General features: G+C 36.2%; 1 protein-coding gene and 1 pseudogene across 5 annotated transcripts in view; one reads left to right on the plus strand and one right to left on the minus strand.

Annotated features, from left to right (window-relative positions):
- FBXW7 (F-box and WD repeat domain containing 7) overlaps positions 1 to 18011 on the minus strand; it is a 205975-nt gene that overhangs the window by 82461 nt on the left and 105503 nt on the right. For 2 of the 5 annotated variants that reach the window (XM_060012157.1, XM_060012158.1), the window contains exons 3-4: positions 9972 to 10021; positions 8754 to 9323 (exon numbers count right to left, since the gene is read on the minus strand). The exons of 1 other annotated variant lie outside the window; for it this stretch is intronic. In XM_060012157.1, the coding sequence (XP_059868140.1) occupies positions 8754 to 9254 (501 nt within the window). In that variant the 5' untranslated portion in view covers positions 9255 to 9323; positions 9972 to 10021. The remainder of the gene's footprint in view (positions 1 to 8753; positions 9324 to 9971; positions 10022 to 18011) is intronic. 2 more of the 5 variants (XM_060012161.1, XM_060012160.1) reach the window with 1 other exon arrangement.
- LOC132425330 (oxysterol-binding protein-related protein 9 pseudogene) lies at positions 13674 to 14613 on the plus strand (annotated as a pseudogene).

The raw sequence follows: 18011 nt of genomic DNA on the forward strand, positions 1-18011 counted from the left end.
ATTCCCTAGTGACGACTTCATTTTCAAGCCCAAGTCTCTTGATAAAGCTACTGGGCACAGGTCTGGACTTGGTGATCTCAAAGGTCTCCTTCGGATTCTATCTCAGGAGACTTAAAACTAGGATGGAAAACCTAAGCAGTTTAAATATATTAATCAGTTTGAAGAAATGAAGCGTTGGGACCAGGGGACAGGAAGAAAAGCACTGGTGACTTCCTGGTAAAGCACTGCAGAATTATATTTAAAAAGATGGATTCTGAAATTGCTCACAGGATGTTTAAATGAAAGATATTCATGTTTCAGGGACAGCCAAAAGTGCTGCCAAGGCTACTCTAAGTAACTCTGAAGAAACCATATATTAAATAAATGTCTTGAAAACAAAGAAAGATACCACCATGCTAACTACTCCTCCTCTAATAATGTGGTAAGGTGACCTTAGAGAATTGCCGGGATGGCACCTGAGTCCTAGAGAGGTGAAGAATTGGTTATTCAAAGAACTTTTAAAGATTTCATTGCTTTTTTCCCACTATATTCAGCTGCATTTTCATGAAGAGATCATTATATAATGCCCTTACTTGTGAAAGATGTCTTTTTATCCAGTCTTCTACTGGAGCATTATACATTATGAAAGTTACCTAAAAAGACTAAGTAAGTAGAATAAAAACTGGTTTCTAATAGATATAGTTTTTTTCCCTAATAAATAACAGTAATATATGCCTGTTATAACAAGCTTGGGAAATTCTGAAAAGTATATAAGAAAAAAGAGAAATAACTCAACCACATTCAGAGATAATTTCTAACATTTGGTTTAATTCTTTCTGATCTTTTCCCATGCATATATATATAGATTATTGTATGTTTATTTCATAGTTAGGATCATATTATATACATAGTTTTGAGTTCTATATATTTAGTAAATGTTATATTTTTAAGGTTTTCCTGTTATTAAATTTCCTGTAAAAATATGACTTTTAATGACTGTATAAGTTACCCGCAATTGATTTCTGCATCTTAGCAACACAGTTCTTAAACTAGGGTTTTAACTTCTCCTCCGGGGAGTCAACTGCTAATTGTTATTATAATGTTCCTCAATGTAACTATCTTTATAATGAATATCTGAGTTTTAAACTAAACTTAAATGGCATGCTTATTTATAATTTATAGTCTAGCTTGGGTACATCTTAAGAGGTGAAATGAGAATTGCTCACATTGCAATCTGTGAAACTTCAATTCTCAACCTGAATCAGCACTAGAAACAAATACATCAAATTTCTACTGTTCAAAAAATAAAAGAATTAAATGTCAATTCAAGATAAAACTTACCGCAAGAGTCACAAGGTAACACCAAATGAACTGTAACATAGAGAACCAACAACGGGTTCAAGGAATTGAATTTTCTAATTCTAGGAAGGTGTAAAGACACAGATGGAATTTGGCCTGGAATTTGAAGGATCTGGCTAGAGTTTATTAAAAGCAAGGGGAGAAATGGAGATGAAATCAGGTAGAAAAAAATTGGTAAGATTGTGAAACACTTCAAGTGTCCACCTATGGATTTGGCTTCATCAGGGGGAAATGGAGCACCAGATACTTAAAATTGAGGTTACTGATCCACACAGAACAAAAATTCATTTTTAAAAATTCATCCAATAATTCATACTGGCAACACATTGTCAAGGACATGGCGTTATAGCCTGGTGCAAACAGAAACATTAAGCAAAGATGCTCTTAAGATTTTTAAACATGACCCTTCAATTTTTATCTTACAAGTGCCTGGGGGTAAGAAAAAGGAAGATCAAGTGTTCATATGTGTTAAACTCTTCAGCAAACCCACAGACTCAGACGATAAGAAAAAGTCAAACCATTTTTTCACCAAATGAACAGAAGACTAGGATATTAAGAGACTAGAAAATCTAAAGAGGAAAATTAAAAACTGGTAGGAAGAAATACATACAGTAGTAGTTTTAGCTTTCAGTGGACCGCTCAGGTGACAATGCCCAAGAGACAGGTAGAAATGCAGGACTGAGGCCTGGGTGAATGATGGGCCCTTGAGACTTAATTTTGGAGTTACCTACCAAAGTAAAAACAGAACCCCTTTATCCTTTTCATACCCTCTTCTTTATCACCAACAAAAACAACATGAATAAACATCAGTTCATTTTTATTATATACATATGAAATAATCTGCCTCAGAAACATTTTGAGTATAACTATCTTTGGTATTTGTGGATACTTCAGAGAAGGTTATCATCTGCATAAAGTACAAATCAATGGAACACTATTAAAAATTTTTTAAATTCTCCATTCTGTGGGAAGATTTGTTTTGGTCTATAATTAAAATCCATAATTAATTAATTATTTGCAGTGAACAGGATAACAGATTTAAACATGACCAACATGAGAGCTATTATGGTTTAAAATAATGTTAATAAGTATTTTTAAAACTGCACTAACAGGAATTAATTAGAAATTGACCATAAACTAAAGTTCATTTGGGCATCCAGTTGTAAAATTCACAAAGCATTTAAAGTATACAGATGTTTTAAAGAAGAAAATTTAGAGAAACTGACAAATTCTAATAGAAGGAAATGATGCCTACCTATCAACCAGGACGATCTGTGAAAAGCATCCCCGTGGAAATTTGTTCTATTCTTATTTTTATCAGAAATCAGCCCACTTATTATAATATGCTCCCACTCCTCCTGAGCATCCTTTTAAAAGTATTTATCTATTTCTCTATTAATAACTTTTTCCACTAGAGGGTGATATGATGACTGAACACTAAAGGTCATAAAAAGTACATAGACTGATATCTTCTGTGGGGAATGAAGTGTGTTCTGTGAGATTAGGGATGAAGGATAAGAGACAGACAAAATGAGGTCACAGGCTTACATCTGCAAACTACTTGCACGTCCCAGGCACTACACTACTTGCTTTACATAAATTATTTTACTCAATCCTTATAAAAACCCTGTGAAGTAGGTATTATAGTCTTATTTTACAGATAAGGAAACAGTTCAATGAGATTACATATTTATGGCCATATAATGAGCGGCAAAATCAGAATTCAAGTTCAAGCCTGAAAAGCTCTTTTCACTCTACTAAGTTAGGGGAAACCCATCTCCTCCAGTGTGTCCCCTTCCCTCCGCTTCCACCCTCTCCACATGTTTAAAATTGGGTTAAACTGGGCTGAGTGAATGTTTCCAGTCTGTTCTCCTTCACAAATGCAGGAGGCATGGCTATTTGTTGGGCTATGTTTCCTAGTGGATGTTATTCAAGATGACTGATCTCTGGACCTCTCTCCACCTAACAGAATTTAAACTTTGGTTCTTTGTCTTACAAGAACAAGACAAGGCCAGGGACTTCATGACATGGCCATCGCTCTCTAGAACTCTACCTAAATAAAGTAGAATTTAGAACCCTACTTGATTTCAGTTGTTACCCACATTGTCCTACAAAGTTTGCCAGTAGGTCTGGCTCAAGGGAGCAGCTGAAAAATGCTGGACTAGAAACAAAACTGTAGTTTTGATCCCCTGACTGGTTAGTGATCCTTGTCCCTAGCTCCTCTATTGTTTTGAATCTAGAGACAAGAAAGTCTCAGGCCTCTTATACACTAACATACTGCTTCTTTGAATATATACATATTTTTACTAAACACTTATTTCTTATTTGAGGGAAAAAGGATTTTAAAAAAACTGCTTAGGGACTTCCCTGGCAGTCCAGTGGTTAAGACTCTGCGCTTCCACTGCAGGGGGTGTGGGTTTGATCCCTGGTTGGGGAACTAAGATCCCACGTGCCGTGCGGCACAGCTAAAAAAAAAAAAAAAAGGCTTAGTTACCAGGAGAAATCTAACAATCAGGATGGCAAAAAAGATATATTAACTTGAGATAAGGAATGAAGTTATGTGAGAACAAATAAAACGCACTATGATAGACATGGAAGAAGCAGAAATCGGTGCTCAAACATGGTTCTCTTCATGAGAAGATCAGGAGGATACAAGATCTGGCCTGATGGTAATCTCATTTGCTTTTCATTTTAGTAGAAAATGAGTTGATACTCTACATTAAACATGGAAAAGAAGTCTTTAGTATGGGCTGGGCATCTCTTCAGGAAACAAGATTTTAAAAAAAAATTATATATATATATAAAAGACTGTTGACACAGGGAGTTAAAACTGAAGAGATGGGCATTTCTATTCGGGGAAGCAAGTTGAATTTCAAATTTGCAGGCAGACTAACCAAACTTACAGAAATAGCTGGCACACAACCACTAATTAAGAAGCACATTTGATGGAATCCAGAGAGAATTGATATCTGTTATCCAGTCACAAATTTCATTGTCACTTCTTCCTGTTATAACTTTAGCCTTGAGCCCTCATAACTTCAGTACAGTACTTGTTAAATATCACAAAGAAAAGCATTTAACTAAGCAATCTGTACTTTCTAAAGGATAGCTCTGTTGATTTCAAATGTGATATGGTATTAGAAAACCACCATACTCCAAAGCCTAGAACCTAGAGACTTAAAATTCTGCTGAAGATCTTGTTTAGTAATGTTTGCCAAACTCTACCATAGGGGGCAGCATAGCGCATGGAAAGAAAGGGTTTTTCTGAAATTAGGCAGATCTGTCTTAAAATCTCTTGCCACTTACAGTGAAATTTTGGGGTGTTGGCCTCTCTGCAAGCTCTGCTTACTTAAGTTTGTTTGCAAGTTCAAACAAACTTAAGTATGGACTTAATAAGCACCAATTCTTGACTGCCACTGTCCTTGACTCTTAACATTAAGAAAGTCTGGAATTTCTAATTTATATTATTGCCATAGACTCCCATTAGAATAAATCTTTGGTGACTAGAGGGAAAAAAGATTGTCCTAAGAGTTTTGATAGTTTCCAATATGCTTTCAAAGAAAAGCCCAATACAATGAAGGACCAAAAATGGTTTTTCTCATTAATATCATATTTGCATATATAGCATGTTCAGGAATGCCAAATAAGTATAGTGGTCCAAAGGGTATGTTTAAGAAACTGCCCAAAAACAAACAAACAAACAAACAAACAAAAACATTTGAAAGGTATGCTGGGTAAGACTGTAGAAGGCTAATCCCATGTTAACATTAAAAAATGGGATTTTAAAAATACTTATTATACCTCTACTCTTCTCAAAAGTTATAGTTTAAGAGGATTTAAAAGAAATTGTGGCTTAGGGTTTAGAAGTGTCTTATGTTTATAATGATCAAGAGTTTAAAGTGTCTTATGTTTATAATAATCAATAATTTGGAGCTGCTCCAAAATAAAGTAATTTTGAAACAGTGAGAGCTTTCCCCCTGTTTACTGTAGTTAAAAGATTTATACACATGGGTGACCGACATTTTCTTTCGAAGTAACACAGTACTAGGTGATTTTTTTAAATGTTGTTGAAAAAATAAAATGTTGTTGGGAATGATCCTGAAGAAGCGTTTCAAGAACAAACAAAAAGGAAAACGAGCCAATCTCAGATTGACATCCTACTTATTAGAAGGGCATCTCTGCCTTGGCAATCAAATAGTTTTATATTCTTCTTGCCATACTTATTAAGGCAAATGACCTCAAGATAAACAGCATATCAAAAGTGCATTTTACACACACACACACACACACACACACACACACACACACTCACATAAACACATGAACACATCTAGCTCTGTTGCTGTTAGTACTCAGTCCACTCCTGCGGCCTTGTATGTATAACACAATAATTGTGTTCACAACTCAAGAGTCACTAGGGGAAACAGACTTAAATTCAGTATGTTTGTTTTTAAGGAGGTAGCTAATCTGTATAAGACATATCTAAAAGTTCTGTTTATGGTTTCATCTTGAAGAGAAGGGAAATATAAAGCATCTGTCAAATCTGTATACTGGAAATTTTCCTACTGAACACTATGATGACTTCTCCTTTAGGTAAATGATACATTTCATCTAGCTGGCTTTCTAGTTTTTAATTTAAAATGCAGCAGAATTCATTGATAGCTTTGCATTGTTCTGAAAGGCTTAGTTTTGATTAAACTTCTTTCTTAAATAAGATAATGTAATTAAATACTAAATCCCTATTCCTCCATCTGAATCCTCAGAAAAAAACAGGAGAGATATAAATTTCCTCTTTTGAGATAGTAACCTTGAGGGAGAGAAATCAAGAGATCAGGTATATAAGCTGGGCAAATTGCACTATAAAAGGTTTGAGCTTTGCCATTGGTTGTGTTAGAGCCATCTGGCTGAGTTCCAAAGCACCACTTCAACACCTTGAGACAGGGATGGTAAAAGGGATGAAAACCACCACTTGAAGCCACTTCCTTCTTAGATCAAACCAATTAAATAAAATCTAAACTTGCAGACAGGCTAGGGAAATTAGGGATAAACATGTTTTAGAAAGAGTTTAAGGTTCACAAGCCGAAGCAAAACTGATACAGCAATTCAACTATTAAACCGAGTGTCTAAGCTATTTTATTGCAGGTCAAGTTAAAGAGGATGATGTTAAATCTGTTTGTGTGTTGTTTATGGGCTAAATAAATGATTCACTGTAAAATTTACAAGTAAGCGAATAAGAGGATAAACTACCTCAGCCATTATTTATTTTAATGTCTGTAAAATAAGTAAGATATTATTTCAGTTAAAATGCTCCTTTCCAAAGAATTGTTTAACTCACAGTCTACTCTACATGGATATTCATGATTTTTACCTAATTTCTAAATGATAAAGAAACAGAAAGCATGCAAAGATAAAGATCTATGAGCGAAGAAGCCTGAAGGGAAAAAAAGGATAGAAGTTATGCTATATACCTCATTCATTCTGAATATAATTCTTTTTACGTTCTCTCCTCTTTATATAGACCACTGCTTAGCAACACTGCCTAAAATATTGATTAAGATAAATTCTAACTCCAGCAAAATGCACATGATGTCCTTATTGAATTTCCTGTAATTTCAATAGCACCAAAATACAGAGAAAATAAATGTCAATGCAGAAGAGAAGTCAGCACTTAGATGACTGAGGAGCTAGTGAACAAGACCAAGGTATGTAAAGAAAAGTCTCATTTCCAGCTTTGGGTTGTGTGTGTGTGTGTGTGTGTGTGTGTGTGTGTGTGTTCATATTCTTTACAACTTAATTTTTTTTTATTATGGAAAACTTTAAACATACTTGGAAAACTACATAGAATACCCATGAACCCCCATGTCCCTATAACCCGGCTTCAACAATTAGCAACTAACTCATGGCCAATCTATACCCTCCTTCCTATTCTCCCCTTTGGTATTATTTTGAAGCAAAGCCCAGACACTATATCATTTCATTTTGACTGTAATTTGATGGGGGAAAGGGAATACAATAGAAAGACTGGGTAGTGAGCAATGCTTCCTCTTTCTCTCCACAATCCCTGCCCCTTGTTATGACCGCAATTTTAAGTGATAATTCCAGGAATGTTTTGAGGAAAGAAGCCCACATGCCACCCCACAGAATTAGCACTGGCAATTCCATATTTACTCAAACACTTCCCGCTTCCACCTCAGACAGCAGCTCCCTGCCTATCCAGCAAGGACAATTCTGGGAAGCAATGACGGTGTGTGATAGTGACAGTGTATCCAGTCCTTAACTCTGGCACAGCCTCCAAGGACTGTATAAAATGGAATTGTCTCTCAGCACTAGATTAGTCACCAAGTCCCTGAACTGATAGGATTCCTCTAGTTTAGACAAGAGTCTAACTGTCCACCTTTTAAAACATGGCTATGGCTAGTTTCCATGGGCTACCACCAGCTAAATGAGATAAGGAGGCAGATCCAACAGAGCTGTCTCCCAGGAACAAAAGGAAAGGAAAACTGCAAGCAAGGGAAGTCGTGGCAGTAACTTGAGCGAAAGTTGGGAATCTAAGTGCATCTTCATATCACCTCCTATTTCTCACAGTCAAATACCAACCAAAATGGTGTGGTTATCCTATACTTAATATTCAAATTGCCTGGAGAAGCAAATGGAGTGTTCCACTAAAATGGAATCAGGAAAAAAAAAAAAAAATCCTCTGGGGTTCCTAAATGCTTTAACTTTAATAAAATAACTAGAAGAAAACAAGCAGTGAAGACAGCACCATACATTCTTGTTGTTTTATAAAGTAGGAAAAATGTTTCATAATCTTAAATACGTCGGCGTCTAGCATTTTAACTTTTAAAAATACCTACTCAGATTTCCCCAACAACCAAATACTAATATTCAGACTGTAATTTTACCTTGTTTACATAACAAAGAGAAAACTATTTACAAAGGATATATCTTATTCATCATAATAAGAAAACTAATTGTGAGGTAGCTTCCAGTAACTACTGCCTTGGAGTAACACCTGTGAATACACAGCCCACCAGCCCAGCTGCACTTGGTAAATAAGAAAAGAGCCTTCACTACTTGATCTACACAAACCATGTTTCACTCCAACCCTCTCCACTACATGCAACCTACTAACCTCTGTCCCAGGGACAAAACTGATAATGAAATTTGATATTAATGATTTTTCATAGTAATAGGATCAAATACCCTCTCTCCATGTGTAATAACATTGTCCCATTATCAGTATTTCTATTTCTAATACTTTCTAATACCTTCTGTAAAACAAAAATTAGTTCATTTTATTACTACACATCTGAAGATTAATTTTGCAATACTACAAAGACTGTGAGGAAAGTTTCGTTACAATTAATACGGATATGTAAAATTCCTCAGGTGAAGAGCAGACTAAATGTACTTACTTTTGTTGTCTTTGTATAGAACGGGGAGGAGAGTTGGTGAATAGGCAGGTCCACGATACTACTAGAGTTTGTGACACTGTTACTATGTGTATGTTCATCTTCCCTGCTGCTGTCATCAGACTGATCAAAATCATCACTCTCCTGGTCCATTTCCTCTTCCTCTTCATCCTCCTCATCTTGTTCACCAGCATGTTCCTCGTCTTCCTCTTGTTCCTCTTGGTTTCCCGAGGAGTCCTCATCTACTGAAATAAACCGGTTATTGTTTTCTTCCAATTGTCCTTGCTGGGAATCACTTTGGTCTCCAGGTCTAGGTTCTGCTCCAACGACTTCACCATTCCTTGCAGTGTGCTCCTCCTCTTGTTGTCTTAGCTGCTGCTGCTGTTCCTCCTCCACCACGCGATTCATCTGCTCCTCATCTGCCTGGCTTGAGGAAGGGTTACCTCTCAGAGAGCCTCCAGTTCGTCGTCTTTTGCTGCCCACAGAGAGCAGTTCCTGATTCATTTCCAAAAGCCAGCTTGCTACTTCTTGGACCTTGGCTAGACTATCAGAAGATGCAAAGGTTTTCACATTCTGTAGAGAAAAATGGGGGGAGGGAAAAAAGGTTTGTACAATCTACATTATCTTCTACTTTTATGTTATATGTCTATATTCCAAATTTCATTAAAGACTGTAAAAAGTATTTGATGCCATGGAGACATTAAGATGTTCTTTTGGAGTCAGTATAGAAAGTTTAAATTATAAAAGTATGAGACTTTATAAAGACATACACAAAAATCATATAGTAAACAGCTTTATTTTAATCTCCTTTTAAAAATAATTTTAGAACAAAGGTTTATAGTTTAGTTGCTTTGACCAATAAAACATAATCTAACCAATAAAACATTTTTAAATTTTAGATCAGTAGCTCATAAACTATACCCTTTGTCAAACTTCCACAAAATGTTAAGAAGTGTATCACAAAAAAACCTATTCAATGCTCAGTTAAGTTCAGGAAATGCTGAGATAAACCAAGATTAAAAGGCTTTTTTTTTTAACTTTAGGAATTTCCCAAACTTTTCGGATCACAGAACCTTGCCTTTAGACACAGTTTTCTGACAGTTACCAAATATAATCACTATGATTTTCATTTTTCATAATGAATATAAATCAACTAGACATCAAATAAATAAAAAATTTTATTTCAAAAAAAGAAAAGAAAAACCATTCGTAAGTTCATACCCTCTGACCCAGTCACTCCACTTCTGGCAATCTATCCTAAGGAAGTAATCCTAAAACAGAAAAAAAAAATGATGCAGAGGATGCTCACTGCAGCTTTATCCACAAAAACAAAAAACAAAAATAAATGTAAATTAAAATAATCAAAACCCAAATGTTCAAGACATATGAACCCATGAGATGGGATATATTTAGTACAATCCCTAAACATAATGTTCATAAAAAAAATTGTGAAAACATGGACGTTTTCACAAAATGATGGACATTATATGATCATAGAATGATTTTTAAACTGCACAAGACTAGATTGAAGAAATATTTCAAAATATAAACTGCATTTAGGCAGTGGTATGATAGGTGTTTTAATTCATTTTTTTACCGTATTTCTCAAATTTTATGCATCAAGCATGTTTACTTTTATGTTTTTAACCGTGGCTCTAAAATTTGATCTGATATAGAATCTTTTCATAACGTTCCTTTTTAAATTTCATCCTTTGCAGATACCTATATGGACATGCTTGAGGTTACAGAAAATAATGCCAACACATTACACAAGTTTATATAAAATTCCTTTTAAAAATACCTTTAAGGTTTATGAGATAAGGAAATACAATATCCATTTTCTATCATGCCCTAAGAGTTACTACATTATATCACAATGATCTTTAAATAAAACAGCCTTATCCACCTCTCCAACCCTTGCCCCTAGATGGTCACTCCCCCAAAGGTCCACAGTTCTCATGGCAAACTTTAAGATGGGGTCAAGAAAGTCCAAAAGATAGTTTTTAAATAACAGTATTTTATTTTCTCTTCTATAATCAACAATTTCTAAGAAATAAGCTACAGTGTGGGGGGGGGGAATTCTTAAATTCTACTTACTCTAGAAGTATAAATGTAGAAAGAGAAGAGTTCTAAAGATGGACCCCTGAGACCCTCCAACATTCTAAAAGAAGAGAAGTAGCCAGCAAAGGTGACTAAGTAGGAAAACCAAGAACCAGAGTTACCCGTAAAGCCAAGTTAAGAAAGCATATCCAGCAGGAGAAAGTAAATGATGACAACTACCGCCAAGAGATCAAGTAGGATGGAGACAGAGAACTGACCACTGGATTCAGTAACATGGAAGTCACTAGTAATAGGAGGAGTTTTCGTTAGTTGAAGTCTGATAAAAGTAGATTTAAGAGACTGGGAAAAGAGAATAGAGATGGTGGGTATGGAAGAGTTTGCAGTTTGATGCAAAAGGGAACAAAAGAAAGGGAGTAGTAATTGGTAGGGAAAACGGGGTCAAGAGAAGATTCTTGATTAAGACTAGCGAACTAGCAGCATATCTGTACACTGACAAGAATGATCCAGCACAAAACAAAAAAGTCAATAATGTAATCAAGAGAGAAGAAATAGTGAAGTGATATCCTTAAGTAATTAAAAAGGGGGTGATGAGAAAGCATTCAAACGTTAGAAAAGGGGATAGTTAGAAAAGGGGATACTACATTTACGGTCATAGATGGAAAAGCAGTATAGTATTATATAAATACTTTACTTCTTTTTAGCATATTTCTCAATGTGGGAACAGTTGGAAGCAGGTAGATTTTTATAGTGGTCAGAGTCTTTGGAAGTTCCCTGCTCATTCCTTCAATTATTTTTTCCTTTTCTTTGTAAAATAGGAAGAAGTAAGGTTATCAGCTGAGAGTGATGTTACAAATTTGAAGAGAAAGACATGAAATAGCCCTCTAGAGAAAGAGGAAGGGAACCTTCTTTCACGCAAGAGATTTTGATGATCAAATGTAATCAATAAACTATGATGTAATATATATTAAATGCGGCTTTTAAAAGTCAAGTAGTTCTAATAGATAACCAACAAGAACCTACTGTAGAGCACAGAGAACTCTGTCAAATATTCTGTAAAAACCTAAATGGGAAAAGAATTTGAAAAAGAATAGATACATGTATAACTGAATCACTCTGCTGTACACCTGAAACTAACACAACATTGTTCATCAACTATACTCCAGTGTAAAATAAAAATTAAAAATAAAATGTTATTATGCTTTTGAAGAAAAAAAATAAAAGTAAAAGTCAAGTGGTTCTTATTTACAACTCAGGCAAGCACAATACAAACTTTATCTTTGAGGTAGCAGGTAGGGTTCCTTAGAAAAAGGAATATATATATCCATTGTTTTCAGAAGATAAACTACAGAAAATAAAGGTCATCAAAATCTTGCTGGCTAGTATATGTCAAAGACAAACTATGAAAATATCACAGGAAATCAAGTTAAAAATAACATACTGAAACACAGTGACCTACACAAATGAAAAAATACACACAAACACACACACACACACACACACACACACACACACACACACACACACACACTACCCCTGTGTATATAAAAGTAAATCTGCTATACACAGGATTTCTTCAAGGCTAGAATCAAAATCTTGCTTTAGTAACTGTATCTAAAGTCTAGCTCTCGTAACACTAACGAGAACGTTTTTCACTTGGATGTTTATTCACAGAATGGCATGAAATCAGGGACACTGCCTGGGATAATGCAGGCCCCAAGAAAATTGCCCTTTGTGTACCCAACCTAACAGGCATATTTTTACAAGACTGAAACAGGTTAAATGACATACTAAGAGCAACTTACAAAGTAAAAAAATGAGAGAACCAAGATCATAAAACAAAGCATAAAGAATGTGCATAAAGGGAGGAGACTGTTGGTAAGCAGCCAGCCTATCAACAAATAGAAAGTTTATAACCGGCATTTCAAAAACAGTACCTGGTCACTGAAGAACACTTCTGTTACCAATTATGAATAATAAAAATACAAATCACTGTCATTGTATAACTTTAGTGTAATATTGAGGGGAACAGAGAAGAAATGTCTTAAGCCAATAAACTGACTCATATTTACAGTGTAGCACGTAAACAGCTTTCAAAATAATACAGACTCTTAAAGATAGACCTGGTCAATAATGGAAAATCCAAGTAGAAGAATCAGATTTAAAGCACAGCCAATAAAAAATATTCAATGACACAACTGAAAGTCAAATTACAGGAATTCCAGAATATTTGAAGAGGCTGAAAATATCTAACTGATAGACTTACATAAAAATTGGACTTCTCTGACTCATTCTGGGAGTGGAAAATAGTAATAAATATATAGAAACTAAGAGGAAATTTTCATTTTCTGTTGATATTAATTTAAAAAACAGTATTTTTAGAAAATGTGTTCTTCCTAGTAATAATCTATTAAATAAGCTAATGACTTAATTAAAATAATATTTATCCAATAATTAATAGGAAATCAGAATCAACTATTAAACACTTTTAAGGGGGAAAAAAACATTCAAAAATTAGTTTACACAGGGGGCGAAGGGCTGTACCGGGGGACCGGCTGAACCGGACCGGACCGACTGCGCAGCAGCCCGGTGATCCGGCAGACGGTGGAGAAGAGTGGGTGCTCGGAAGCGGCCCTAGGCTCTCTCCCCTGGAGGCACAGAAGGCAGGGGCCTTGGCGAATGGCTTTCTTGATGGCTACTTGCTAATTAGACCCGGAGGGCCTGGGAGAGGGAGGGGCCGGCTCCCACTCCTGAGTCCCCAGGGACCCTGCTTCTTGCCGGGGCCGCGGGCACGAATATCGGGCACGAATATGGATATCGTTCTCTCCCTGCCTCCTTCCCGCCGCCCCCTGGGGGTTTGATTCAGGATTTGTTCCTAGTGTCCAGAACTTTGATAAGAAACTTACAGAGGCTGATGCTTACCTACAAATCTTGATAGAACAGTTAAAGCTTTTTGATGACAAACTTCAAAACTGCAAAGATGATGAACAGAGAAAGAAAACTGCAACTCTCAAAGAGACAACAAATAGCATGGTAGAATCAATCAAACACTGCATTGTGTTGCTGCAGATCGCTAAAAGTACTATTAATCCTGTAGGTGCAATATATCAACCTAGTCCCTTGGAACGTGTGATCAACACAATGCCTTCCCAGACTGTCTTACCTCCAGAACCTGCTCAGTTGTGTTAAGTCAGAGCAGCATCCATCTTCTCTACCAGTTGCACCCGTATTAGCTACCTTGGGACATCATCAGACTCCAACACCAAATAGTACAGGCAGTGGGCACTCACCACCTAGAAGCAGTCTAACTTCTCCAAGCCATGTCAACTTGTCTCCAAACACAGTCCCAGAGTTCTCTTATTCTAGATGTGAAGATGAATTCTATGATGTGGATGAATTCCATCAGAGTGGCTCATCCCCACAGCACTTAATAGATTCCTCTGGATCTGCCTCAGTCTTGACACACAGCAGCTTAGGGAATAGTCTAAAGTGCCCAGATACCACGGAATCACTTAATTCTTCCATGTCCAATGGGACAAGTGATGCTGAACTTTTCGATTCACATGATGAGAGAGATGATGAAGGGGAGGCAGGGTCAGTGGAAGAGCACAAGAGTGTTATCCTGCATCTGTTGTCACAGGTTAGGCTTGGAATGGATCTTACTAAGGTAGTTCTTCCAACATTTATTCTTGAAAGAAGATCTCTTTTAGAAATGTATGCAGACTTTTTTGCACATCCGGACCTGTTTGTGAGTATTAGTGACCAGAAGGATGCCACAGACCGAATGGTTCAGGCTGTAAAATAGTACCTTATGATGAACATTACATTCTCACATTCCGCAATGGTCGTGGAAGGTCTCTCCACACAGTGCCCTGCGTGGAACTAGGCGGAGAATGCAATATTAATTGTTCCAAAACTGGCTATAGTACCAATATCGTCTTCCACACTAAACCTTTCTATGGGGGCAAGAAGCACAGAATTACTGCTGAGATTTTTTCTCCAAATGACACGAAATCTTTCTGCTCAATTGATGGGGAATGGAATGGTATAATGTATGCAAAATACTCAACAGGGGAAAATGTAGTTTTTATAGGCAACCAAGAAGTTGCCTATAATCAAGAAGAAAGTGAGGAAGTTGGAAGATCAGAATGAGTGTGAAACCCACTGCCTTTGGAAGGATGTCACTTTCAACTTAAAAATCAGAGACACTGATGCAGCAACTGAAGCCAAGCACAGACTTGAAGAAAGACAAAGAGCAGAAGCCCGAGAAAGGAAACAAAAGGAAATTCAACGGGAGACAGGTCATTTCATGAAGATGGAGAATGCTGGGTTTATGATGAACCATTACTGAAACGTCTCGGTGCTGCCAAGCATTAGGTTGGGAAATGCAAAGTTCACTCCTGGTGACCAGGGCAGAGGCATAATGAAGTAACAATCTTCCTTTAGGAGAACCTATTCACTCCCTTCTTACTGCAGTGGTTCCTATCTCAGGGATACTGGACTTTCTGATGCAGATGAACAAGTAAAGCGAGAAAAGCTTCCCTTTTCCTGTTCTGTGGCAGTTACAATGTTGACTTCGGTCTTGAGAAAAACTTCAGGTTTTGAAAACAAGATGTCTGCTCCTTTTCCAAATCTCACGTTATAAATCCCAGTCTCAAACTCTGCATTCTAGTATTGCTGTTGAGATATACAACATCTATTTCCTAGGTCGTATAATCTTAGGTTTTATATATATATATATATATATATATATATATATATATGAAATAGGTGATGTCAGATTTTTCATAAATATGCCATCTACTGTAAATATTGGTTCCTCTGAGTCGTTTTAGAAAATTTAGGGCAAACTATTAAAATCACGTGTTAGGAAATTTCATGGTCTCACCTACAATAACTTTTATTTTGGAATTGAACTATTATTAAATTGTATCTAACTCTGGACTACAGTTTAATTATACTCAGTGCTTCTTAAGGCTTCATAAAGCAATTTTTCCAAAAAAAAAACAATTAGTTTATAAAGTCCCACAAAAAAAAACTAAGCACCCATAATCTAAAACTTCTGCCATACAGGAAATATTAATAAATGAGGTATTAATAAAAGCACATTTTTGCTTTTTATAATTCTAATTTTAAACTGTTTTTAGAGAAAACTTTTTGTATGATTTAGGACACTGTATCATATGAAACACAAACATCAACAAACAGAATCCTATATCCTAAAAAAAAAAAATTATGTAAAATTTAAGGATGTTCTTTTATTTCTTCTTACCAGTATATAATGTCAGATATATCATATACATAACTTACATTTTTATCAATAATCAGTGAGACTGAAGTTGAAGTCAGTAAAACAAAATGTGACAGCTAATGTATTTTGACATTAAATTGTATGATTTCCTTGATGAGAATGGAAATGATTTAAGGTCAGGAATAATACTGACAAAAGAAAATGAAACTGAACAAATTGAAAATGTTCCTCACTTCACAGACAAAGCAATTGGGCTCAAAGAGAGTACGTATTTCTCAAGATTAGCTAGCTTAGAGCAAAGCAGGGACCAGAAATTGACATTCAACTGAGTTTTCTTTCATGTGCCTCAGTCTACATAACTACATATGATAAAGTCTTAAAAGAATATTATTCTCTAACACTGATATTGCCTTCTTCTCCAAAACCAGAATCCTACAATGCTCAAAAATTATTACTCTAAAATAAATACTCACTGAGCACTCAATATGCCTCAGGCACATATTAATTTTGTAGAAGATAATGTTTAGAAATGTTTCTTTACAAGTTAATCAGTGACTTTTAACCTGAACCCATAGCAAAATTAAATTTTACGTTACAACTCTTTATGCATGTATTTAAACAAATCTAAAACGATGGTTTCAGTGAGAGGGAATGATGAAATGTTTATACCTAAAGTCTCTATAAATCACTACCCTTAATTAAACATAGTTCGTTTTCATTATTTTTTTTAATTTACGTATTTATTTTTGGCTGCATTGGGTCTTCGTTGCTGTGTGCGGGCTTTCTCTAGTTGCAGCGAGTGGGGGGTCACTCTTCCTTGCGGTGCACAGGCTTCTCATTGCGGTGGCTTCTCTTGTTGCGGAGCACGTGCTCTAGGCGCACGGGCTTCAATAGTTGCGGCATGCAGGCTCAGTAGTTGTGGCTCACGGGCTCTAGAGTGTAGGCTCAGTAGTTGTGGTGCACAGGCTTAGTTGCTCCACGGCATGTGCGATCTTCCCAGACCAGGGCTCGAACCCGTGTCCCCCGCACTGGCAAGCAGATTCTTAACCACTGCGCCACCAGGGAAGTCCCAGTCGACTCTCATTATTCACAGTAATTGTGTTCTATAAAGTTGCCACAAATACCAAACGAGTGTTCCTAAGGGAAATACACGGTTGAGTTCCTGCAAGCCGCTAGTCACGTTTTTGCCAACTGATCAATACATAATCTTTTTATATGTGTATTTCTATTTAAAGACATGTTATTTAATGTATAGTTGATTAACATTGAACTCATGGTCAACAGTACTATAAATTCATGCCTGAAAGAAGCTTATCTAACATGTATGTTTTCCATCACAACACTAGGCAGTACCTCAAAACTGCTTGGGAATCATTTTGAACAGCAAAACCACAAACAATAAACACAAAAAGCTTTTAGTGAAAAATGTTTCAGTAAACAGACGATGAAAAGGACACTTGTGTAGAATATGAGAGCTGAAACAAGAAAGCAGAGTGTCACCTGGTTCAGACGGGAAAGTCCATGTCAGGTGACTCAAATTTTTTGCCACCCTGTGCATGCGAACATCCACAAATGACTGTGAAAGTACCACAAGTACTGATTTTTGGTGTTACAAATGAATTTTAGTGAGTAGGCAAATCCCATATTAAATAAAGCTGGACTTTGTATAAAGTAACGGCTGGAGAAAGAAAAGGGAAAAGGGGCACCACTTTTCCTTAGGTAAGTGGGGAGAACAGGCTTCTCCTGGCAGTGTGAAAGTCCAGAGAGGCCCAAACCTAAGGGTACCTAAAGGAAGAGACGCCTACAGGCATCTCCATTCCAGGATGAAGGAGAAGTATTATAAGTATTATAATAAATTGCTCTTCAAAAAAATTCAATAATAAGGTTATTGAGATAAAAGAGAACTACTATGTGACTTTCCCCAAGTCCTAGAAAATACAGGGTAACTTTTA

Source organism: Delphinus delphis, chromosome 5, assembly GCF_949987515.2.
Source record: "Delphinus delphis chromosome 5, mDelDel1.2, whole genome shotgun sequence".
In the NCBI taxonomy this organism is placed as follows: Eukaryota; Metazoa; Chordata; class Mammalia; order Artiodactyla; family Delphinidae; genus Delphinus; species Delphinus delphis.